Below are 25,078 nucleotides of genomic sequence, written 5' to 3'. Positions count from 1 at the left end.
TCTCATTTTCCTCATATTAGGATTTTACCAAAATTGGTAACTGTGACAAGGCATAAAGGAAAAAAAGAAGATCTGCTTACACTGTGTTCCTCAAACTTTTCCCAGCATCTCTCTGCAGGTGCAAGGTTATGCTCACCAGCCTGTATGCTGACTTACCAACTCAGTAGGTTTATTCCAGATGTTCAGCATTTACCAATGAATTTTACAAACAGTGAAAGACAAATAAAGTAGATGATTTTTTAAACTAAGTCCCTGGCTATGTAATATCTTTAAATATTGATGAAAAAAACCAGAAAACCTTCAAATGCAAATATTTAGGATATAAGATGCCAAATACCTGGTAAAGTCTAATGATTCAGTTTATAGCTGTTTCTTTTTTATTTTTCATTGTTTTGGTTAGTAATATTCCCCACCCCACAATTCCCAACAGTCACTTAGATATTTATTTCTGTATAAGTGTTTCTTGATGCCCTTTCCCTTGCAAACATTTCTTCAGCTCTACTTTTGCAAGACAGAAATATGCCAGAACAGCCAGTGCCTGCATCTGTCCTAGCAGATTCTAATCATCGCCACTAGAGAACTGTTCTCCCCACAGGTGTCCTTTTGGCAGCAAAATGTTGAGCAAGAAACAAAAATTGACTCTTCGAAAATAGATTTGGTACAAAATCAGGAATGATGATTGCTCAAAGCAGTCATCAGTTTTGTGTTTTGTTTTTTTTTTTCAGTCTGTGGGTTTTTCTAAGAGCTCTCATTCTTTTTTTTTTTTTTTTTTTTATGTGGTGCTGAGGATTGAACCCAGGGCCTTGAACATGCAAGGCTAGCGCTCTACCACTGAGCCATAACCCCAGCCCCCTAAGAGCTCGCATTCTTATGTCCAAAACCCCAACATACCTTTATGAAAACTCCCCAGTGAAACTGAATATTCAGTGCTGCTGCACCAAAGTGATATAATGATGGAGCTAGTACAAACCACAGTGAAAAATTGTAAATTATATACCTCCAGAGCAACTCTCTCATGACCCAGGGAAGACAGTTCTCATCTCTGCCTGTGGCCACACAGCCCCCAGGGAGGAATGCCAGGGAGGATGGTGTTACAGTGAAGTGATGGAAACTCCAGGACGCTTTGCCATCCTCCAGGCCTTTGCCTACCTTTAAGCATCTATCATTGCTTGGCCAGGGTATTCTAACTTTGTAGTATCGCTCCTATCATTGCTTGGCCAGGGTATTCTAACTTTGTAGTATGGCTTGTAGTGTTTACTGAAAGGCTATATTCAAAGCAGTGACTCTTAGTAATTGTTTTCATTTTTTAAAAAAAATGTTTAAAAATGTTAAACATGCTTTTGGGGTTGCTTTGACATAATCAGAGATGTCTGAAGAGCTCTTCTCTATAAGAAAGCGGTGATCTTATTGAATATAACCCCAAGGATAGAAATGGGGTGGAGGAAAGAAAGCTAATGGAGGAATAGACTTCAGCTCATTTTCTAGAAAGCCTTCCACTACTTGTAACTGCCTAGAAGTGGCAGGAACCACATGGGAAGATATAAAAAGGATTTAAATTCTGGATGGGAGAATTGAACTATGTGATTGTCAGGCCCATTTCAATCCTGAGGTTCTGTGAGTCTAACTAATATGTCAGAAGTCACCCATTTGTTCGTTTACTCATTTTTCTCCTGAGGACCATTTCAGTGTTATTCCTCTTGAAATAATTTTCCATCTGCTGTTGATTGTTCTTTTTTTCCAATTTTGGTGGGGTTTTTTTGTTATACATGACAGTAGAATGTATTTTGACATATTATACATACATGGAGTTTAACTTCCCATTCTTGTTCTTGAATTGGCTATTTCTCTCATACTTTGGATAAAACCAACTTAACAAGTACACTGATGCTGGGCTGAAGAAGTTTGTCCAGCATCTGTAATATTGACATTTATTTCCATTCTATTTCATGAAGGATGCAGTAATACTACCTCACAACTATGTTTATTTTATTTTATGTAAGTATGTGGTGTTATGTTTTGTTTCATTTTAGATGTTATTTTATTCATTTATTTATATGAGGTGTTGAGAATAGAACCCAGTGCCTCACACATGCTAGGCAAGTGCTCTACCACTGAGCCACAACCCCAGCCCCAACATGTGTTTTTATAAAATAAAATATACCTATTTATTTAAGTATATATGTATTTATGTTTATTTTATGTAAAATTTATAACTGAATTTCTAACAGACTTTCTCCTTAGGATTTTAATTTTTTTCAAAAAGTTATTGTCACTGTTTTATGTATTTATAAAAATGTTAGATCTCAGTATAGAAAAGTAGGAAACTTTAGAAAACTATGAGAAAGGAAGTAGAAATCCTATCTCATACAGAATCCTCATATACTAATATTAGAGCAATTTGAAATTAAATAAATGTATTAGATTGTTTTTAACTCCTAATTCCTTTTTATCCTAGTTCCTGAGTATATTTCAATTAGCAGAGCTGGTCTGGATATATTTCACAATGGATAGCATCTGTATATGTCTTCATTTCTTACAAAAATGTAATGATGTTGATGATTCCATTTAATCACCCCAATAAAAATATAATGCGAAGAATATCAACATTGTCATCCCTCCTATCCTTTTTTGAAGATGATGAATAAATGTATTTAGTAAAATACTCCAATAGCATGCTACCACTATTTGAAGTCCTTTATGCTTATTGACTTATTTAAACCTCATTACAACCCTAAGAGTAAGATGCTATTATTATCCCCATTTTACAAATGAGGAAGAAAGGCTTTAAGGCACAAAAAGGTTAATTTGCCTGAAATTGCCCATCTACCAAGTGGCAGGACTGGGGTTTGAATTGAGGCTAGAATTGCTCTTAACTCATTTGCAATATCACCTCCCAAAGGTGGAAAAATAAGAGTTGACAAAATTGAAATTCAGTAAGCATTGCTTGGGCAGTGTCTATATGCCAATTGCTGTTACAGGAGCACTGCCTGGAGTCTACCACTTATGAGACTAATGTAACTGTGCCACAGCTATTCTGAACTAAGATAATGAGGGCTCTCTTGTAAGGGTACCAAGGGAAGTGAAAAAGCAGTAGATGGAGGGATAAATTCTATCTGATAGTAGCACAGATATGTCATAGTTTGGGTTTTTGTTGTTGTTGTTGTTGATGGTGGTGGTGGTGGTGGTAGTGGAGGTTTTATGACTGAATAGCATAGACTAGGTCATTCAAAAAGTATAGAGGTTCATTTAGCTTTCAGTTCTGGAGGCTGGAAAGTCCAAGGTTGAGGGACCACATCTAGGGAACATCTTCTTGCTTGTGGAAACTCTGCAGAATCCTAAGGCTTTGCAGGGTATCATGTGATGAGAAGGTCCAGATAGGAGAGAACCAAATTGCCTTTTATAACAGACCCTCTCTCATGATAACCCATTAATCTACTAGTACATCATTGCATTAATCCATTCATGAGGGCAGGGTCCTCATAACCCAGTCAGACCTTAAAGATCATACCTTAAAGATCATTCATGAGGGCAGGGTCCTCATAACCCAGTCAGTCCTTAAGATCACCATAATTTAATGGTGATTAAATTTCAATCTGAGTACTGGTGGGAACATTCAAAATATAGCACTATGTCTTATGCCAGATGCTTTCAAATATGTGGTTTCAATTTAATCTTAAGGAAAGCCTTTTAAGGAAATAGGGTCAGAGAAACCAAATAACTTGCCCTAAGATGCACAGCCAGGCCCTGGCTGGACACAGGTCTCTCTGGTAGCAATGCTAGATGACTTTCTACTATACCAGGAGCATTATTTTAGGAACACTTCCAATTATGGAAATGGAGTTTCAGAGAACTCAAGTTGCCTGCCAAAACCATGCTGGCAGCAGAGTGCTAAGCCAGGATTCAAACAAACACCTTTCTTATACCTCTATGAGTACCTGCTAAGGTGTGAGCTCCTCCTAGTCCTTGCAGCTCTCAAGTCTGGTGGCACATATGAGGATCCCCTCATAGGAAGAAAAGGAAGCCCGTGCTTTTGTCTCACACAGGGAGGGGCTGACCATAACAGTGAGCCCCTGAGGCAGGGCATCTGTGTTACCTCCCTTTCACAAGGTAAGGACACTGTGAGTATAGATGGCAAGTGACTTCATGAATGGAATTATCACAATCAGTTTAGCAGCAGCCTGTTGTTCTATGTATCAGAACTTGTTATAAACAATTTTCTTGTATTGTCTCATTGAACATTTACCATAATCTTTGAAGTCTTTGTTACTCTTTTGCCAACATGAAAACTAAGTTCCTGAAAGGCTGAATTGCTGCCCTAAGTCACAGACCCAGTGAGTGACAGAGATAAAATTCAAACCCAGCTGGCGTAACTTCAAAAGCTAGACTTTTAGAATAGAATCTCTGTTTTCCAAGTTCACATAGCTTACGAGTAGCCAAACCATGATCTATCTCACAGTCTCTTGAATCCAGGTGTCTGTTCATTGTTCCACTGTGACTGTTCCCCTGAGCTCTTGGACGACAGCTTGGGTCTAGCATTACATAAGAGTTCGCTCACCTGGCCTTCACAGCAAACCTGTGGCTACTGACATGGATGGTATTTCATTCTCCCTCTGACAGGGCCTGTGGAGCACAGGAACTCCCAGTGACAAATCATGTTCCCACTATACTGTTCTCCAAACCTGACCCAATTATGTGATTGGCTGGAACCTGAAAATACCAGATGGGAGATAGGGAAAAGGGAGAGGGAGACAGTTGGGCTCATTAAAGTATGACCATTTGGTGCTATCTGGAGATGCTAGGTGTCAGAATTGATTGCTCAAATTTTGCCAGCCAGTTTGTTTTTAGAATTTTGGTCAGAGGCAAGACTAAGGCGGGGAGAATTATTTCTGCTTAAACAATCTAATTAATTGCTTGAGTCTAAGTGCAGGAGAAAAGTACAGCAGTGGTTCTCATTGCAGTCTGTGTATACAGGTGGTCTCACTATTTCTATAAACTGTTAAACCTTAATATCAATTTTTTTCCAAAGGGAACATACTTATTGTAACAATTAGAGAATGTGATGCTAAATTTTTACCAAGATTCTTACTAAGAGAAAAAGTTATGAAACAGTAAACAACTTTTTGTAGGAAACAGTGGTTATTCAGCAAGTCCCTTAACCTGTCTGAGCCTTAGTTTTCACATCTAGATAAAGAACTAATAGCCTCCTTGAGAATTTATTCACTCATTCATTCAATCAAGATTCTCTAAGCTCCTACTGCATGCCCAGCTCCATGTCAAGTCCTGGACCATTGTACAGATTACAGATAAAATAGGTAAAGTGCTTAGCACAGTTTCAAATACTTTGTGTTTGCTTAAATGACAGCTATTTTCCTTTTTTTAAGATTTTGAGCTTCTGGTGCCAGAGAAAATTACACCACATTATTTAAGGTTTTATTTCTGATCCTTAATTCTTACTTTAGCAGTAAACTATCCATATCCCAGGAAGAGCTAGGAGAGAGAGTTAGGGGCTAAAGTGGCCATTAAGGGGTTGAGGGAAATACACTGCCACCAAAAAGAGAGGTTTGCAAAGAACCCTCAAAGGCATTTACCATAGGCCTTTGTAGTGGAAAATCAAAATCCTGGTTACTGGAATGGTAAGGTGGAAGACCAATTCAGTATGTGTGATGTAATTTGCAAAGGAGCATTTAGCTAAGCTGCCTTCAGTGTTCAAAGCAAATTTATTTTGAATTTTGAGGCCAGCTCGGTATGGTGCTCAATGATTATATACTTTAAATTTTGTTGTGGTTTATATAATTCAGAACATCTGGGTGATGGGGAATACAAAGGAAGGGGATGTTTATCATTTCTCAAAAATTCAGTCTAGACTTCTAAGGGTATGTATGGGTCTTAATCCTATGAATGACCCACCCCCAAACCTCATGTTTTTTGGGGGTTTTTTTATTTTTTTTTTTTTTTGAGAATTTCCCCTAAGTCAGGCATGGAAGGTCCTAGAGTACTGTTTGTCCCAAACTGAGTGGCTGTGGAGAGACACCCATGATCATGTTCAGCTTGTTTCTACCACTTTCTAGTCTGGTAAGCTTCAAGTCTGAGCTCTCTCAGCCATAAAATGGAGTTGATAATACCTACATAACTGGGTCACTATGGGTGTCAAATGAGATGATATAAAAGTGAAGGAAATTCCACTGGTAAAGTTGTTAAAACTTTAGCTACCATTTACATTATCATCATTCCTGCAACTTTGCACCCAAATAAAAAGCAAAAGTGTTCCGACTTCCTTCATGAGTGAACCAAAACTTTTACCTGAATAAGCTTTCAAAATTTTGTTTTCCTTTCCTGTTAACTGCTTGAAGATTAACCTCATATTCACTATGGTTTATTATTAACATAGGGATGTGAATTTGTGGGTGCCTTTGTGTCTGACAATATTCTTTGCCAACCTTTTAAGGTTTAAGTGATGAACCAGTATTATTTGGCCTAGTAGGGACATCAAGACAATGGAAAAGGATAAACCTTAGGGAGAGAAATAGAATGCTCTGTCCAAATAATTCTTAGGTTTGAATTCAGGCTTATATTATGTATATTTGGGGACTGTGTGACTTCTTTGAGTTTCTGCAGAATTTATTTGCATAATATGATCAAACAACCATTCTTCTCCACGTGCTACAGTCATTTTGGCAGCATCAAATGAATTAGTAATTCCCATCGTTTGCCTAGTTAATTCTAAGTAGCCAGAATAAAATCAGGACTCTCACAACATTTTTAGAAGACTACAAAAGAGATGAATATGAATTATCATTTGCACTTGGATTAAAAGAGAAAAACTAATGAAGTTCAGAATAGGCTTTTTCCCAATGAGCATTTGGCAAGTTAGCTTATCTGAAATTGTTCTTACTTTCCTCCTAACTGTTGTATGTTGGGTTCAAGTAGAAACTCTCAGTGGAACATATTGCTTTAATACCTAAGGTTAGATTTGAAAAATGTTGTTCATCTGTTTCCACTCAAATACTCTACACTCAAACTGAAATAAATGTATTCTGAAACTTTATTCTGTAACCATGGAAACCCTGATCTTTACTGCGTTTCAGCTGGAAACACAAAAGAACTCTCAGTTGGAAAGGAATACGCTGTTAATTATTGATTTATGAATTGCTTAGCTTCATAAACCATTAAGTTCCTATAGATTCAGGGTCTTTTCTTCCCTTGCCCTTATTTTCTTTCCCCAAACAGAAAAAAATGAAATTAAGCCTAGCTGAATTTAAACAACAACAACAACAAAATCATGTTACCCCAATGCATTGGATATTATTTTTGATTAACAAATATTCATTATGCCCTTGCTATAATATGCTAATGAGATATATGTACAGTCTTCCCCTTCAGGAACATACAACCTATATGCAATGCAAAACTAAACAGAAAAATCTGGAAATAATATTGACATAGATATTAAATTAAGTGCCATTGTAGCTTGGAGGAAGCAAGGTTCATGTCAAGCTGAAGAAACTCAGAAAAATCAGGAAATATATGTCGCTTCCCTTTCATTTCTAACCTTGAAATATGCACAAGTCCTATCAATACTTTTTCCTTGTACTTCTCCAGCCCTTCCCTCTTATCATTTCTTTCCTAACTATGAAAAAAGCTCCTAAATAGGCCCCCTAGCCTCCTCCTATTTTTTACTTCCCCAGCCTATATTCCACATATACCAGGCTCATTTAAAATATTAATTTAATTGTATCACTTCCTTACTTTATGACCACTAATAACTCATGAGGATTCCTAAAAGGAAAAACCTCAGTCCTCGAAGTGGATTCAGACCATTTCAAGAGACCCACCACCTGGGCTTCTCCTCCACATCCTGTTACTCATACGCATACCACAGTTTCCTGCTATCTTCTAGAGCATTGCCATTCCTCCTGTCTGGAAATTCCCGGATAAGCTTTCTCATTCTTAAAGTCCCCCATGAATTAACTCCTTCTCCAAGAAAGAAGCTCATCCCAATGCTTTCCACCCCTTTTCACCTTCCCAATGAGATGAATGCACCCACTGAATATCAATAGTCTTACTGAAGAAAAGTATCATTCCTTGTTTACATCTCTGTGTTTGCCAAGGGATCATTGCAGTCATGCTTTTAAAATATTTTTATTTGTTCTCCAACTCCTCTTTAGTACATGTTAGACACTCAAAAAATGTTTAATGAATGAGTAAAGTGGTGGGTAAAAGGATAAATCCACAGAAGCAACAGAATATTGGGCTTCTTGATAAAAAAAAATTCAAGATTGTACATAACGTATTTGATTATCAAATGAAGCTAAATACAGTAATATTCTTACAGGAAGGGAAGGAAAAAGAAAGAAGAAAGGAAGGGGAGTAAATCTCATTTCATCTTCATTTTAGGTGTTTGTCCCTATGGACTGCAATTTCTTGAAATAGATTTTGATTGATTGACTTAAACATTTAAAATAATAAATATCTTTTTTTCTCCCTCTTTGTTTCTTCCAAATACTGTGACTCTCAGCCCATGTAACATAAAATTTTCAAGGGCTATACTAGAAGCTTGGAGACTTTATACCAAGATTTTTATACTAAACAAAGGAAGAGAAATATTTTAAAATAGGTTTTACTTGAGTTGTAAGAATAAGGATAAGGTGTTCTTAATCATAAATGCCTTGTCATATGATAGACTCATTATTTTCCCCTTTTCTTTAGGGTGGAAAGAAAAGAACGTGCCCGATTGAAGACAGTGAAGTTTAATGCAAAACCTGGAGTGATTGACTCAAAAGGGGTAGGTACAAAATGAAGCAAACATAAAGTTCTCTCAGTTGCCATGGATTTAATGATAATTAAGATTTAGATTTATGGCAGCAAATAAATTATGGAACCACTAGATGGTATAACACTGTTACAAATGTATTGCTAAAAGTAACAATGCCATTTCTTATAAAATGAATTTATGGTGAATATATTAAATACAGAGGGTAAAGCTAGTGGTTCTCAGAAATGATGTGTTGATGGAGGTGAGGTAATGACTGCAGTAAAGAAGAAAACACTGCAGTTTTCATGACTTTACTTTTCTAAAATTAACGTTCTAAAAGGTGGGATTTCATAAAAGGTATCCGCTTATTAGAAAACATGTATGATTTGTTACACATTATAAAGTTAAGACAATGGTCATGGAAATATGCACATGGGTCATTTAAGTGAATATGTGGATTGTTGTGACAGACATAGAAAAGGAGAGAATTAACAAATCTCCAAAATTAAAATATTGAATCACACACAGTACATCTTTTTAATATAACAGCTTTCATGAGATAAAATTTACGTATCATACAACTAACTGAGTTATATTCGGAGTGTACAACCATCATAACAGTCTATTTAGAGTACTTCATCACTGCATAAAGAAATCCTGCATTGATTAAGTCACTTCCATTTCCCCCAACCTCCTTTCCCCATCCAGCCATAGGCAACCACTAATCTACTTTCTGTCTAGAGACAAAAAATGTGCCTATAGATATTTTATACAAAAGGAATTATATACCATAAGGTCTTTTGTGCCTACTCATTCATTTTACATGATGTTTTCAAGTTGCATTTGTGTTGTTGTACAAATAAGTACTTCATTTCTTTTTATTGCCAAATAATAGTCCATCATGTGGAAATACTTTTAATATATCCATTTATCCTTTGGTTGTTCCTGACTTTTAGTTATTATGGATAATACTGCTATGAACATTTGTGTAAAAAATGTATGTGGACATATGTTTTTATTTCTGTTGAATCTATACCTGAGTTAAATTGCTGGTATCAGCAATATGATAACTCTAGGCTTACCATTTTGAGGAACTGTCAGAGTGTTTTCCATTTCACATTTCAACCAGCAGTGTATGAGGGTTCCAAATTCCCCCCATCCTCACCAATACTTACCATTGTATTTCTTTTTTGCATAGTCATCTTAATTAATATGAAGTGGTATTTCATTGTGATTTGATTTGTATTTCCCTATGACTGTTGATATTGAGAATTTTTGCATGTACTTGTTGGCTATGGGTATATCTTTGAGAAACGTCTATTTGGGTCCTTTGCCCATTTTTAGATTTGGAGTTTTGTTGTTGTTACTGATTTGTAGAAGTACATCATATATTCTGGTCATTAATTCCTCATCAGACGAATGCCTTTCAAATAGTTATTCACATTCTCTGTGTTGTCTTTTTACACTTTTGATAGTGTCCTTTGAGACACAAGTTTTTTTAAAATTTTTGAACTAAGTTAAATTTATTTAATTTTCTTTTTGTTATTTGTGTTTTTGATGTGCTATCTAAGGAACCATTGCCTAATCCTGAAGTTCTATGTTGAAAAGGATTCTGGGGCTATATATAACATCAACAGAAAAAACAGTTATGATTGATTAGTCATCTCTACCACGGTGTTGGGAATTTTCTCTTTTTACAGTCTCCAGATTCAATGATTTTTAAACATAAAATTTATGTCATGTTTTCTTCTAAGAGTTGTACAGTTCTTGCTCTTATGTTTAGGTGTTAGATCCATTTTGAGTTAGTTTTTATATATGGATAGTGTTGGGGTTCCAGTTTCATTCTCTTGTATGTAAAGTATTTTTAATTTCATTTTTAGATTGTTCATTGAAAATATGTAGAAACATAGTTTTTGTATTAATCTCATATCCTGCAATCTTCATGAACCCATTCATTTGTTCTAATAGATTTTTGGTAGATTCCTCAAGAATTTCCTATACACAAAATTGTGTCATATGAAAAAAAAGAGATAATTTTCCTTCCTTCATTCCAATATGAATGATTTTTGTTTCTTTCTCTTGACCAATTTCTCTGACTAGAACTTCCAATACAAGGTTGGAAAGAAGTGGCAACAGCTGCCATTTGTCTTGCTCCTAATCTTAAGAGAAAGAATTCAGTCTACCATTAAGTGTGGTGTTAGCTATAGCTTTCTCGGCTTTTGAAATCTATTTTTTGAAGGGGCAATACTTGTATTATAATGTATTATAAAATAACACTCTACCTTCTCTCTTCCTATTTCTCTTTTTCTTCATGTCTTTCCTTTGCCTTTGCATCCTAAAAATTGTGGCTTTTGAGTATAACACAAAACCACAAGTTATGGTCAACAGGTATCACAATGAAAAACAAAAAGAAAAGATATCATTTCTCACACTTTTGAGACTCAAACCACAATGTTACCCTTTGAATTTAAAGTAGAAGTATCAATGGGAAATCCAGTCATTTATGTAATAATTTATTTTCCTAAAAATATTCAGGTGAAATAGAAATTTATTTAAGCATTTTGGTGTCATTCTTAAAAAAAAAAAAAGAATGAAAAGATGTGATATCATGACTGTCATGATGAATACATTGTTGTAACCAAAATACCCAACAACAAAAAAATTAGAAAAGAAAAGGTTTATTTTGGACTCACAGTTTCTAGATTCAACATGTGGTCAGCTGACTCCCTTGCTTTTGGGCCTGAGGTCATTCAGAACATCATGCTAGAAGGGTATGGCAGAGGAACACTGCTCAGCTCATGACAGATGAAAGCAGAGAGAAAGGAGCCAGGGACCAAATACCTTTCCCCAAGGACTTGTCCCCAGTGACCTACTTATTGCAGCCATGTCCTACATGCCTATAGTTAGAGTCTTCCAGTAATCCATTCAAATTATTAATCCATCAAAGGGATTAATCCACTAATTAGGTTACTGTTCTCATAATCTATTCATTTCACATTGGAATATCCCTGCATTTTCTATTTTATGAGATTTTGGGATGACACCTCATATCCAAACCATAATAATGACATAGAATGCTTTCAAACAAATACTACTTAAATACAAGAAGGTAGGATTTTTCAGTGATTTCTCATGAGAATTTAAATATAGACCTTCTGTTTATTTCATTTGTACAGTTGATATATAAAAGAGAATTTACATTGAAAACCTACCAAGTATCAGATACAGAATTAGGACTTATGCAGGATACAAGTGCAGCATAGAGATCTCTCTCTCTCTCTCTCTCTCTCTCTCTCTCTCTCTCTTGCTAAGATTTATATATCAAATATCTTTTTGATAAAGCCAAAGCATGCATGGTATGATTTTTAATTGTATATGTTAAATACCATTAAGTATTTAACACTGAATAGAAAGTAAATTCTAAGATTTGAATGACTATTGAAGAAGAGTAAACATGTAAGTGAAACCTGGGACTGAAAGTGAGGGGGATCAAAACCTGAGCTCTGGTTTCAGTTCATTACTAAGTCACTACTGCTCTTTGGGTCTTATAAGCAAATAACAACTTTGAACTACATCTGGGACATTAAAACAAGTTTCATCTCCTATGTAGACTGAGGGATTGATAGTTTTTACCTGGTGTAATATGTTGAAAAAGATTCAGAAGCCATATATAACATCAACAGAAAAGGTGTTATGATTGATCAGTCATGTCTAGCATAATGTTGAGAATTGTTCTCTTTTTGAGTCTCCAGATTTGATTAAATTTTAAAATGGAATCCATCAGTAATCCTCCATGAGATTTGCTTATGCATTAATTGGTAATAAAACTAAATTCTTCTAAATCCCCATGAGAACAGTCATCACTGCACTTTGTTTTGTCCAGAAAACAAAGTTCTGAGGAAAGGAGACAGTCTCCCCAGGTCTATGAAGAGTTGGCAAAGCTGAGTCATGAGATGCCACTCACTTTGAGCCAAGGGCAAGGATTTCAGAAATAAATAAGTCATTGTTGCAGAGACCTCAGTGTCTGAGACCTTGGGGGTAAACTCAGGATAAGCTGAGAAAGAAATTGTTTGAAAGGAGAACGAGAATGGAACATTTTAAATAATCTTATCATTAGCTGGCATTTACAGAACATTATAAAGCGTCCTGAGTAAAAATCATGGCTATTATACTAGAGGAAGCTTTGAATCCATTAGTATCTGTGGAGCAGGCTGTGGCAAGGGCCTTACTAGTAGTATGTACAAGAGCTCTGAGAATTCAGATTAATGGGCAGAGGAATGACCAGAGCTCATCATAGAAGAACTTGAACTTCAGTTGGCCTTTTGGTGCTTGAGCTTCTTTTCCATGACTATCCATTAATTAAAAGAACATACACAACCAGGGTAACTCCGTATCATGTACAATCACAAGAATAGGATCCTAATTAGAATAAGTTATACTCTATGTATGCATGCCAAAATACATTCTACTGTCATGTATATCTAAAAAGAACAAATAAAATAAAAAGAACATTGAGTGCTGTAAAACACCATGCTCTGTGCTGGATGTCTTGTGGGCCAGGAAACAGAAAGACAAGGTCTTTCATCTCAGTGAACTCTCAAAAACAAATATAGGCAGGCAAACAATAGCAATACATATCACTGATGATTCCATAAATGTAAGTGATTAACAGTTTTTATTTAAAAATCAGGACTGAGCCTCAGGAAGATTAACTGACTTATCTAAGTTAGTAGTAGGTTAGTTAGTAGTGGGTGCAAGATTCAGGTTTAAATTCAAACCATTTTGACAGAAGAATGTCTGCCCTTTCCATTACTTCACGTTATATTCATTAAGTGTTGGGTAAGAAAGAGGCAATAAAAGTAGAAGAGATATTTGAGCAGGATCTCAATGTTTGAGTAGGAGTTTGTCATACACATAGAAAAAGCATTAAAGTGATCATGGAAATTGCAGACATGTTGGAGTTAGGTGAGGCAATCCAGGGACACTAGTTCATGGAGATTAAGGTGGGAGTTGTAGCAAATGGGCCTTTACAGGAAGATCAGAAGGTTTTTGGTTTTTTTTGGAAGTATGTATAAGGTTTGGAGCTTATTGAATTTTGGGAGTATCCATGAAGAAACTATAAATCTTGTTTGAAAGTGACATTTACTACAAATGAAATGGCCAGGCTCTCTATCTAGTCCATGCACCTTCACAAAGTCTATGTCTATATAAGCAAAGACAAGTTGACTATTATGACAGTAGTTTGGATAATGTCAGCCTACTTAGACCCCTAAACTGCAAATAGTCTCCTGTTTGAATGAGCATCCTTGAGACCCAGCTCAGTTTCTCAGATCTCAATGCAGCCAAGCCCTCCTGGGGTTAGCAGTGAATTTTCTAATGAGTCTCCATTTAAATCAGCCTCTGGTGAAAACTTAATCTCCTGTAATTTCCTTCATTGTTGTTCTGACTTTTTTCCTTACTTTCCTAACCAGCTATTCTATTATTTTTTTCCAATAAATAAACAAAATGTTATTTATTTCCTTCCGGTCTAGGAAATTACATGATCTTCAGAATCAAGCTGTTCTACTTTGAAAAATCAATGACTATTTAGTGAACTCTACTAAACTTTGTTGTTTTTAATTTAAAAATCCCTATAATTTAGGGAAGGAAAATATATGTAGAAGAAAGTATGTCATATGTCGTGTATGTCAGCAAGGTACAACTAGTGTTCATGTGTGTCCTTTTTTACACTGTAAATCCTTTCTGAACTAAGGTGGGATATAAATAAATAACTAGTCTTATTTATCATCTATCTGGAACTTAACAAAGATGTTAGATGTCATTGAAAGTGGTAGGAGTATTAATTGTAAAAACCCAGACAGTTTACACCTATTCCTTAATGATCACAGCAAAACTTGAAAGGAAATAGTTTACTTCTTCTTTATAAACTGAAGTTTAAAGAGGTGTTTAAAAAAAAAAAAACCAAAGTCTTCACACATGTCTGACTGATTTCAAAGTACATTATCTGTTTACATCCTCCTTTTCACTATTGAGACAACATATCACTCTTGTACATTTTAAGAAAAATGAAGGAGTAAGTTGAATTTAGTTCATATTTGTCAAAAACTGTCTCAGGCATAAATTTAAAATCCTAAAAGGGGAAAGTTGATTTTTCTCAATGATGTGACTCTTGCTGTAAGAACATTTCTGAAGTGAGTTTAGAGGCCACACATTTTCTTTACTGTGGCTTTCCAGAATAAAATGAGGGAATAAGTCTTGGTAAACACATGCATTCAGTTACCTAGTAAGACTTTACAAGATGCCAAGGCAGTTGGATAGGCAGAGTTGTAAAGATGGGCCTGGTGGCTGGCCTGGAGGGGCAGGTATTCTGGGGGAAAGGATGAGTTCCTATGGCAGGTAAATCATTTCCAGACCAGAGGGCTGAGAACTTGCTCTTTCCATCAAAGGAAAAGGAGATTCTGGCTTGAAAGCTAAGAGATTTTGAATGGTGGTGGAGACTTAAAGGATTAGTGAAATTTGAAAGTTGTGGGAGGCAGATAGGAATAGAAAACAGGATGGGTGGTGGTGGTGTGGTGGTGGAGGGGGGACCCAAACCCAGTTTACTTTCAATTCAAGGAAGAGTTTTGAAGAATAAAAGGACTTATAATTGGAAAGTTGGACTCAATTCAGTTATGATACCTTAAATTTTCTAGGAAACTTATACTTTATTCTGCAGATAATGAAGAATTTTAAGGATTATGATCAAACCAAACTAGAAGTTTTCTCTGAGCTTGCACCCTGACTGTGCCTGTATCACTACCCATATGTGAGGGTTCTCCTAGGCAAAGATCCAAACACACACTAGCCACTCAGTATACCCACTGTAGGGCAAAGGGAAGGGTTTCAGAGAGATCAATCTGGCAACCACAGAAAGGCCAACTGGGAGGAGAGAGACTGACAGTAGAGGTGTTTGAGAAAGCAACTACAATGTTCTGGGTGTGAGATTCTGAAAATCTGAGATCAAAACAGTGGCAAAGTGAAAAGAGAAAAGAGGAAAGTGTTGCTAAACAAATCAGAGAGGACTATCATCCTTGAACATCTGTCCCAGTGGTTTCTAAAAATAGTTCATTACCTTTTCCAAAGCCTTAAGCATCCTTTTAAGAAGTGATGTTGACTGTGAGAGAGGAAAGGAGGCAGAGGTGAAACTATGATGATAGAGTGACAGCAATCTTCCCGAGTCAAACAAGAGCTGGCACTGAGAAATCTTGGTTCTACTTCACTGATTCTTGGAATTTCCCATAAGGCCATTGACTTGTGTCATTTACAAATTACAAAACGAAAATCATTTCTCTGGGACACCCAGAGAGCTGGTAGCAGAGCCTTCTACTGTGTCATTTATCAGAAAAGCAATTTTGGCAGCCAATGTTTTGTTAGCAAGGTGGGAATTATATTTGCTTTACCAGGTTGAGTTATGGGGATTGATTTTGCAATAGCTTCAGAATGACATTTTGAGGTAAGAGTCAACAGTGTCCTCAAAAAAAAAAAAAAAAAAAATCTCCTTAATGGAGTCAATCTATAGATGGCAAGAGCCATGTCAGAAGTTTCCTAGATAGAGATCCAAGCAGGAAGGGTGGAAGGAAAGCCAAATTGTTCCATTCCACAGGCCATAGAAAAGGCAAGGTTTTCCTTCTGCAGAAAACTCAGAAAGGCCTTTCCTCGGGTTATTTATCATATCTGTTCTATTTCAGACCCTCTAGCAGCTTCCTAACTGGTCTTCCTGGCACTAGTCTTTCCCCATATTGCATTCATCACGGTTTTAACCAGACTTATATTTTTACATAAAGAACAAAGAGAGGGATATCTTCAGGGTATTCTGCAGCATCACTAGCCCAGCCTGGGAAGAGCTGCTAAATCATTATATTTTCTTTTGAATGTGATAATTGCATTTGTCCAACCTTGAGCTCCTTTCTCCATGGAGAACTACCAGAGTGGCATACAGATAATTATCTGATAAAGAAGTGCCGGTGGCTTCCCTGTAGATGGTTCTCAGAGGGACCCACCTCTAGAGGCTCTGTCTCCAATGCACGTAAAGAGAGTCCTATCTAAACCCAGAAAGCCAGTGGAGGTCAATGAACATTTCTGAACGAATAAGTAGACATTATTTTACATATTCCTTATAGTATTTACTTATCACATTACTAATTCTGCTAGTCTGCAGAATGGCATGGAGAATAAACCACATGTTCCTTTTGTATTTTTATGTGTTTGCATTTCTTAATAGTTGTTCCCTAAAAAAGCCCTGCTGTCAATACTACCAAATTAATCTGCAATCATATATGCCAAATATAATATAGTGTGTTACTGAAAAAACCTGTTCACCAGACACATGTGGACTCATACAGACTCCCATCCATGTTATACATTTTAATTGGTGCAGTTCTTCTGTCGTCTCCAAATTAATTCTATATTTCAGAACTTTTTAAAATTACGTATGTTAAAACTTGAATGTTTTGTCAATTTCATCCCCAGGAGGAAATTAACAAATGCAAAAGCTGTGAAATTTAAAGAATGCTTTTGAAATCTAATGTTATTTGCATTGCCTCACTAAGCTAAAGCTTCCTTTTAATTACTGTTGGAAGGAATATGGTACATTGAAACATTATAAATTCACTTACCCATTGTGCTTTCCTCCTTTCTAATGTTTTCAAGTTTTTTTAAGCTTCAGTTTAACAAGTATTTGCTAGAGCTATGCTGTGTCCGTGGTACTGATTTAAACAATGGAAATACACCATGAATAAGACATGGTTCCAGTCTTTAGGAATTATAAATGTTCTGGAGAGGCAAAGGAGTTAGTAAAAATAAGAAATACAATCTGATTAAGCACTGAGTAAGAGGTGAGCGCAGGATATTATTTGAGCTTAGGCCTGGATACTCATGCTTTCATAGGAAAGTCCCTAGAAAAGATAATAAATGAGTCTTGAAGAATCAATAAACTCCATCTAGGTGTAGAAGGATGAAAGCATGTTGTAATTGAAGTGATCACTTGTAAGATAGGAAACAGCCCGGTGTGCTGTGAAACTGTCATTTAATTATAAAAATTTAAGTACAAAACTTCACGTGTCAGAAGAGAAGGTAGATGGAAAGTCAGGAGCCAGATCTTGAAGGGCCTTGATCTCAAAAGTAGTAGAAAACCTGGAGGATTTTAGTAGAGATTAGATTAGAGTTTTAATGGATAACTCTGCCACAGTGTGAAATTAATTCCCAAAGGGAGATAATCTTAGAGAACAGGAGCTATTATGGTTTGGATCTGGACAGTCCCTCAGAGATTCATGTGTTGAAGGCTTAGCACCTGTGCAGCAGTGTTCAGAGGGAGGGCCTTTGGGAAGGTGATTGTATCATGAGGGCTCTGACCTTATCAGTGGACTGATCCATTGAAGGATTCATAGTTGAACGGACTATTGGGAAGTGGTGAGATGGTAGGAAATAAGACTCAGTTAAGGGGAACAGGTCCTTGGGGGCATGCCCTTGGTGACTATAACTTGTCCCTGGCCCCCTCCTTTCTTTCTCTGCTTCTTGACTGCCTTTAGGTGAGCAACTCTGCTTGACCACACACTCTCTACCATGAGGCTCTGCCTTACCACAGGCCCAGGAAAAAATGGAGATAGTTGACCATGGACAGAAACTTTCAAAACTGTGAGCTAAAATAAACTTTTTCTCCTCTAAGTTTTCTCAGGCACTTTTGTAACAATGAATAAATGCTAACACTGGAGCCCATGTCCAGTAAATATGCAGGTGAGGCACAGAGAAGGCCTGACTGAGAACCACAGAGTTGCAATAAGGAGAAAAGAAACAGAAAATATTTAGCAGAGAAAATAACTCACAGTTTGCAGCACCCACATGAAGATCAGCTGAGGGTCTTATTAAAAATGGAGATGTCTAGCTCAGTCCCAGTCCTGTGAAATCAGATTCTCTGGGGATAGGGGCTAGAATGCTACATTTTAACAAGTTCCCCAGAGATTCTGCTAGGCAGGCCAAAATTTGAGATATATAGACATAGCAGAAAGATTTTCTATCAGTCCTGACCAACTTCTTTCAGAGTTATCATACCTAAGCTTCAGTTGCCACATATGTGAAAATGAAAATCATATTAAAAGAGATAATATGTATAACATGTTTAGAAATATTAGCATCTCTTTCCCATCACTACCTACATACACACATCTCAAACTCTTCCTAAATACAGCTAGAATGAGCAACTTCTTTTTTCAGACAATAAATATACTATTGAATTATTATATCCATGATCACAAATTATTTAGTAAACAACTACTCATAAATGAGCACATTTGGAGTTATCCAGTCCCATCCATAGGATTTCACATTAAACTCTCATGTTTAGGAAGCTGAACAGAGTTATTCACTGTCACAAATCTGCAAAAAAGAGAATCTAACATTTGAGTGAAATCTTACAATTCATGAATTTCTCTACCACAGAAACTTACGAAAATGTATTCCTTTTTACTTGAAATCACTCCCCCACCGCTCCACCTCTCCCCCCAAAAAACCCAAAGCTTGGAAACTTATTACATTCACTTCAGGGAAGGAAAAAGATAAATAAAAATTACTAACTTATGAAATATAACAGTAGATGTTTGGGGGTGGGGAGTCCTGAAATTTACTTCTATCCTGCCTCCTTAGAAATACATTCTGTTCTTTCAAGCTTTACTAATTAAATATATTTTACAGATTAAAAAAGCTGAGGCTGAAATAAGGAAAATTTTTTCAACAATTTCAGGCAGGTGTAGTGCTGACTGAACACACATCTGAGTTGGGCCATCCTATATCACATGGGGCAACTTCCCACCTCCATCCTGCTCCCTAATGTACTTTGAAGGTTATTTTTTCCATTGATTTTTTTTATTGGTGCATTATAACTTTATAACTATATGTAACAGGATTCATTATGCTGTATTTGTACATATACCTACTTTGGTGGATCTCATTTTATAGTACCTTCCCTTTTCCTCCCCTTTTGCCTCCCCTTGATCTGCTTGTTCTACTCTACTGACCTCCTTCCTATCATTGTTATTATTTTAACCAAAGCTTTATAATTATATGTAAAAGTGGGATTAATTGTCATATATTTGTACATGGACATGGCATTATTTGATAGATTTTTGTTCCCTGGTACTTCTCCATGCCCTTGCCTCCTATCTCCCTCTTGAGCCCCTTCTTCCACTCATTGGTCTCCCTTATATTTTCAGGAGGTCCCCTTTATTTTTAATACCTACCCACCTCTCTCCAGTTTCCACATATGAGAGAAAACATTCAACCCTTGACATTCTGAGTCTGGCTTATTTCAGTTAGCATGATGCTCTCCAGTTCTACCCAGCAAATGCCATAATTTCATTCTTCTTTATGGCCGAGAAGAACTTCATTGTATATCTATATATAGAGAGAGATAATATTTTCTTTATCCATTCATCTGCTGACAGACACCTAGACTGATTCCATAACTTGGCTATTGTGAATTGTGCTGCTATAAACATTGGTACCATGTTGTCTATAATATGCTTGATTTTAGTTCTTTTAGATAAATACCAAAGAATGGTATAGATAGCAGGGTCATATGATGTTCCATTCCTAGTCTTTTAAAGAATATCCACACTGCTTTCTAAAGTAGTTTTACTAATTTGCAGTTCTCCAGACAATGTGTAAGTATCCCATATCCTCACCAGAAATAAATTGTTTATGTTCTTGATTATTGCCTTATAACTGAAATGAAATTAAATCTTAGTGTAGTTTTGACTTCCATTTCCCCTAATGCTAAGGATATTGAACATTTTTTATATATTTGTTGGTCATTTGTATTTCTATTTTTGATAAACGTCTGTTTAGATCACTTGGCCATTTATTGATTGGGGTGTTTTTTTTTTCTTTTGATGTTAAGTTTTTTTGAGTTCTTTATATATTCTGGATATTAATCTCCTGTCAGAGGAGTAGCTGGCAAAGATTTTTCTCCCATTCCGTAGGCTACAATGAGCAGCTTCTTTTTTATGTCAAACTAATTATTTTTTAATTTGTTCTTAAGTTATACATGACAGCAGAATGCATTTTGACTCATTGTACACAAATGAGCACATGTGCATAGGGTATTAATGTTCGTCTCATTCCAACATCTCTTTCACCCACATATCCCCTCCCCTCACTCCCTTCTGCCCATTCTAAAGTTCCTCCATTCTTCCCTTGTGCCTGTCCCCTACTCCATGATGGATCAGCATCCATATCAGAGAAAACATTTGGCCTTTGAATTTGGGGGAACAATGAGCATCTTCTTAACAGTACTCTCTTCCTAAGGTTCTAAATCTCCTCTCACACAGATGGAGAAGGGAATGTTGTGAAACTCTGCCCAACACCCACTTGGATCAGCAGTGCTTTTGCTTATGGGCTTGTTGACTTTGTGGCTAGGGAGCGAAAAATGTTCCCTCCATGTGCATGGCTCTTGTAGATAGGAAAGTAGAACATGGCAGCAGGAATGTTCTCAGTCCCCTCCCCTCTGACCATCAAAAATCTGGACTGTTTCTAAGTTCTCTGACATGCTGTGTAATCACCTGTGGGAAATTCCAGAAGAACACAACTTATCAGTGCTTACTGCATTGGAAATCTCCTGTATTCTAATCAGTGTGCCACTTCTAAGCATCTCTGCACACACACACACACACACACACACACACACACACACACCCCTACACCCCTCTCCTTTCTCTCTCTCTTTCTTTCTTTCTTTCTCTCTCTCTCTCTCTCTCTCTCTCTCTCTCTCTCATACACACACACACACACACACACACACACACACACACTCACTCTTCCTACTTGCATGCTAAGCAAATACATTACCCCTTAGGTATACTTCCAGCACCTTTGACAATTTTGTTTTATAGACATTGCTCATTTGCTTTTTATGATAACTCTTGAATTAAGCATTATTAATGTGCCCATTTCACACATGAAAAGATAGAAGTCTATGGTCAAGCTCATAGGGCTACTAAGTAGTAGAGTTGGGCTCTGCATAACACCATACGACTCTTGGATAAACAAAATACTATAATTTTTATTTTGGCACTAGGGATAAAACCCAGGGGCCCTCTAGATTGAGTTTGATTCCTAGCCCTTTTTATTTTTTTATTTTGAGACTGGGTCTCATTAAGTTGCCCAGGCTGACCTCAAAATTACAATCCTGCTTTAGCCTCCCAAGTCACTGGAACTTCAAGAAAATAGAATAATTGATTATTTAAAGCATTCTTGTATATGAACTAGTTCTAGGTGTTCCTAGCTAATTCTATTCAATTAATGGTTGTAGGACCAAAGTAATATAAATAGGAGATGTGTAATTTGTGGTTATATAAGTAACAACTATAGTTTCACCAGATGAGAAAATGAACCTTTGTTAAATTTTCTTCCTACTATTAATTCAGGATATCAAGTGTTATTTGGCTCAAACCCATTTCTACTTTGGGAATTATTCATGAATAAATTCTGATTCACTGCATGGCTTCCTTTAATCTGACTCGTGGTAAAAGGCTGTGGCGTTTGCATGTTTCACTTTGCAAAAATTTCAACTATATGGAACCTTAAATACCTAACATCAAGAGGTAGGGATGCAGAAGTGACTGTTCAGTCATCCGGCTTCCTCACCACAGTAATTATAGTCAGATTCCAAGCAAGTAAAAATAATGTAACTTGCCTCTTTACCCCTGTATACTGTGTTTATATGTGGGTAGTTTTCTTTTTCAATGACAGATCATGTAATATCTAAAGAGAGCTTCAGCAATAGTTTCCAGTAAGTTCCTAAGGTTCAAAAAGTACCTAATTATCTTTCCTTTTCATTATAAAGAGAAGCTCTGATTTCAAGTTGCCCTTGATTCTATTCTTAGGTTTCTTAATTATGTGACCTGGAGCCAATAGTTTCTCTTTCTGAGTATCTGATTTTTCAGTTATAATAAAAATCCAGAGAGTTGATTGCAAGTTCTTTGAAGGTAGTGAATATGATTTATTTAGGGTCTAAAATAGTTCATGCACTCAACCAATAATTATTGAATTGAATAATGTGAGAATGAAGAAGGTGGTATTTTGGGAGAAAAGTTATGTAAGTTAGAAGGCACAGTTCTCATATCTTTTGTTATAGCCTGTGGATGGAAAATTGAGCAGTCTTTTGCTGCCTTAAGAAAGATTGTTTTGATCTGAGTGTTATTTCCTTTCATTTTGATAAATAGGCTTTGTGTTTCCTTTCTATACAAGATGCTGCTCTGGTCATTGGGTAAGTCCCCACCTCTGCCATCCCAGAGCTTACTGTCTTATACACACTGAAGGCAAAAACATTTAATAAGATGTGCACAGAGCTTTAGCAGGGACTCAAGGGAGAGAGAAGACCTCCTCCGAGTAAGAGCTTTAAGAAAACATTTCAGGAAGATGTTGCGTTGTAAGCTAAGCTTATAAAACTTAAAATATTAACAACTATAGAATAAGTATGTTTTCATACTTTGCAAGCAGTAGAAGTAAAGGTAAAGGAGAAGAGGCTATCTGATGACCAGCAAGTATTACATTTGACCAGAACACATGAGAGTAGTGGGGAAAGCAAGGATGCAAATGTAGCTTGAGGCCCAGAGCTAGAGGGTTTTAAGTATTGCTTTACCATGTTTGGGGAGGTTCTTTGCTAGACCCTAGGGAATACTTAAAGGTTATCAGACAGAGTTGCAATCACTTACTTGTGAAAAAAAAAAAGAGGTTGATTTTTGTTTGGGGGAGAATAGATGGTGGGTACCTGGTCATGACTGGAACAGGGGGGCTCCTGTTGTACTGCATTGGAATGACTCCACTGAGAAGTCAGTGGCCTTTGACAGAGAATTTTAAGCATATCATCTGTGAACGTGTGGGGAATAGTGGAAGACCTAACAGGCAAACCATGCGAAGTGACTATGCCCACCAGGATAATGGTGAAAGAGAGAAAGAACTTGGCAGAGCCCAGATTAGAATTCAAAATTGGGAATACATATGCTTTTAGGCTTATCCTCAAGCATGTATCTCCACAATGCGTTCCAAATTTCCAGCATTAAGTAATGGCTGTGTGCTGTTAGAAATGACCAGTTTATGCATGACATTGAAATAACCACTGAATTGTTGAACACCAACCCTGAGTAGAATACATAAAATTTTCACCCAAATAAACTTTAGAAAACTGAATCAACTTTGGGCTGGAAGAGCAGTTGTGATAAATCCAATCTTCCTCTAGGGTTCAGAAATATTTCATAAATACTAGAAAATAAGTCCTGATTTTTGCAAAGCAAATTTGTGCCTTATCTTTTTCACAGAAGAGATGGCAGGGTCATAGGAAATAAGTGACCTGACTCAGTTCCACAGCCAGGCACTGTTCTTTGGTGGAACGTGAATATTTATTTGGTCTACATTTCCTTAGCAATAGTTTACAAGGTATCTTTCATGTCCAGTACTGTCTTAGGGCTTGGGTAAAAACAAGCATTCCTGAGCCTTTGTCCTTGTTCTGGGCAAACATTGAAGATGGTCTGGAAAAGGTTTGGATTTCCTTTGAAGTTGGCACACTCAATCTGTTCTTTCAGGCAGTTGACAAACTCAGTTCTATGACCCCAGCTAGGCCACTAAACATGTCATCTGAAATAGGTCACTAACTCTTCTGTAAAACGAAACTGGCAAGAGAGGTAGAGGTAAACTTGCTTCCATAAGATGTAAGATACACTAACCTAAAAAAGTCACAATATGAAGGCTAGAAAGTTAAAACAAAATTATAATTTTTTTTTAAAAATCCATCTGTAGCTCACTCTACATCACTCTACATATAAATCACCTCTTCCATCCACCCATCTATCCATTGACCATAATGTAGTAAGCACCATAGATCTGTCATTCTAGGTGAAGGCAGGAAACAATGAAAAAGATGCCATGACTCAGGATGGTGATTTATCCTATTCTGTGCACTTGAAATCCTTCTAAGAGAGAAAAGCAAAAATAACTCTTTCTGCAGGAAGGGCAATTGGTATACACAGGTGACAATGAGGAAGCTCAGGGCAGCATCCTGCATTAGTCATTATAACTCTGATACTACTTCCATTCATTTATAGAGTTCTGGGAACTTGGGATGACAATTTACAAAGTGAAAGCTTTCTTACTGAGTCTCTCAAATTTATTACAAGTTCTTACCAGAATACGTTAGAGTCCTTCTCATTAAAAAGAAGCCAAGAGCTTGCAGATATGCCACTTGCCTTTCATGTTCTGGCAACTTCATGAACAATGGTGAAGATTTCACTCCCACTTGTT

At 36.6% G+C, this 25,078-nt stretch overlaps 1 protein-coding gene across 28 annotated transcripts in view; it reads left to right on the top strand.

The window, feature by feature from the left end:
- Dlg2 (discs large MAGUK scaffold protein 2) overlaps window positions 1-25,078 on the top strand; it is a 1,969,681-nt gene that overhangs the window by 1,891,422 nt on the left and 53,181 nt on the right. For all 28 annotated transcript variants that reach the window (XM_021725176.3, XM_078046781.1, XM_040285028.2 and 25 more), the window contains one exon: window positions 8,707-8,782. In XM_021725176.3, coding sequence (XP_021580851.2) covers window positions 8,707-8,782 — 76 coding nt within the window. The remainder of the gene's footprint in view (window positions 1-8,706; window positions 8,783-25,078) is intronic.

The sequence above is a fragment of the Ictidomys tridecemlineatus genome, chromosome 4, assembly GCF_052094955.1.
Source record: "Ictidomys tridecemlineatus isolate mIctTri1 chromosome 4, mIctTri1.hap1, whole genome shotgun sequence".
NCBI lineage: Eukaryota > Metazoa > Chordata > Mammalia > Rodentia > Sciuridae > Ictidomys > Ictidomys tridecemlineatus.
Note: the sequence above shows the minus strand (reverse complement) of the source record. Positions and strands in the feature narration are given on the sequence as shown.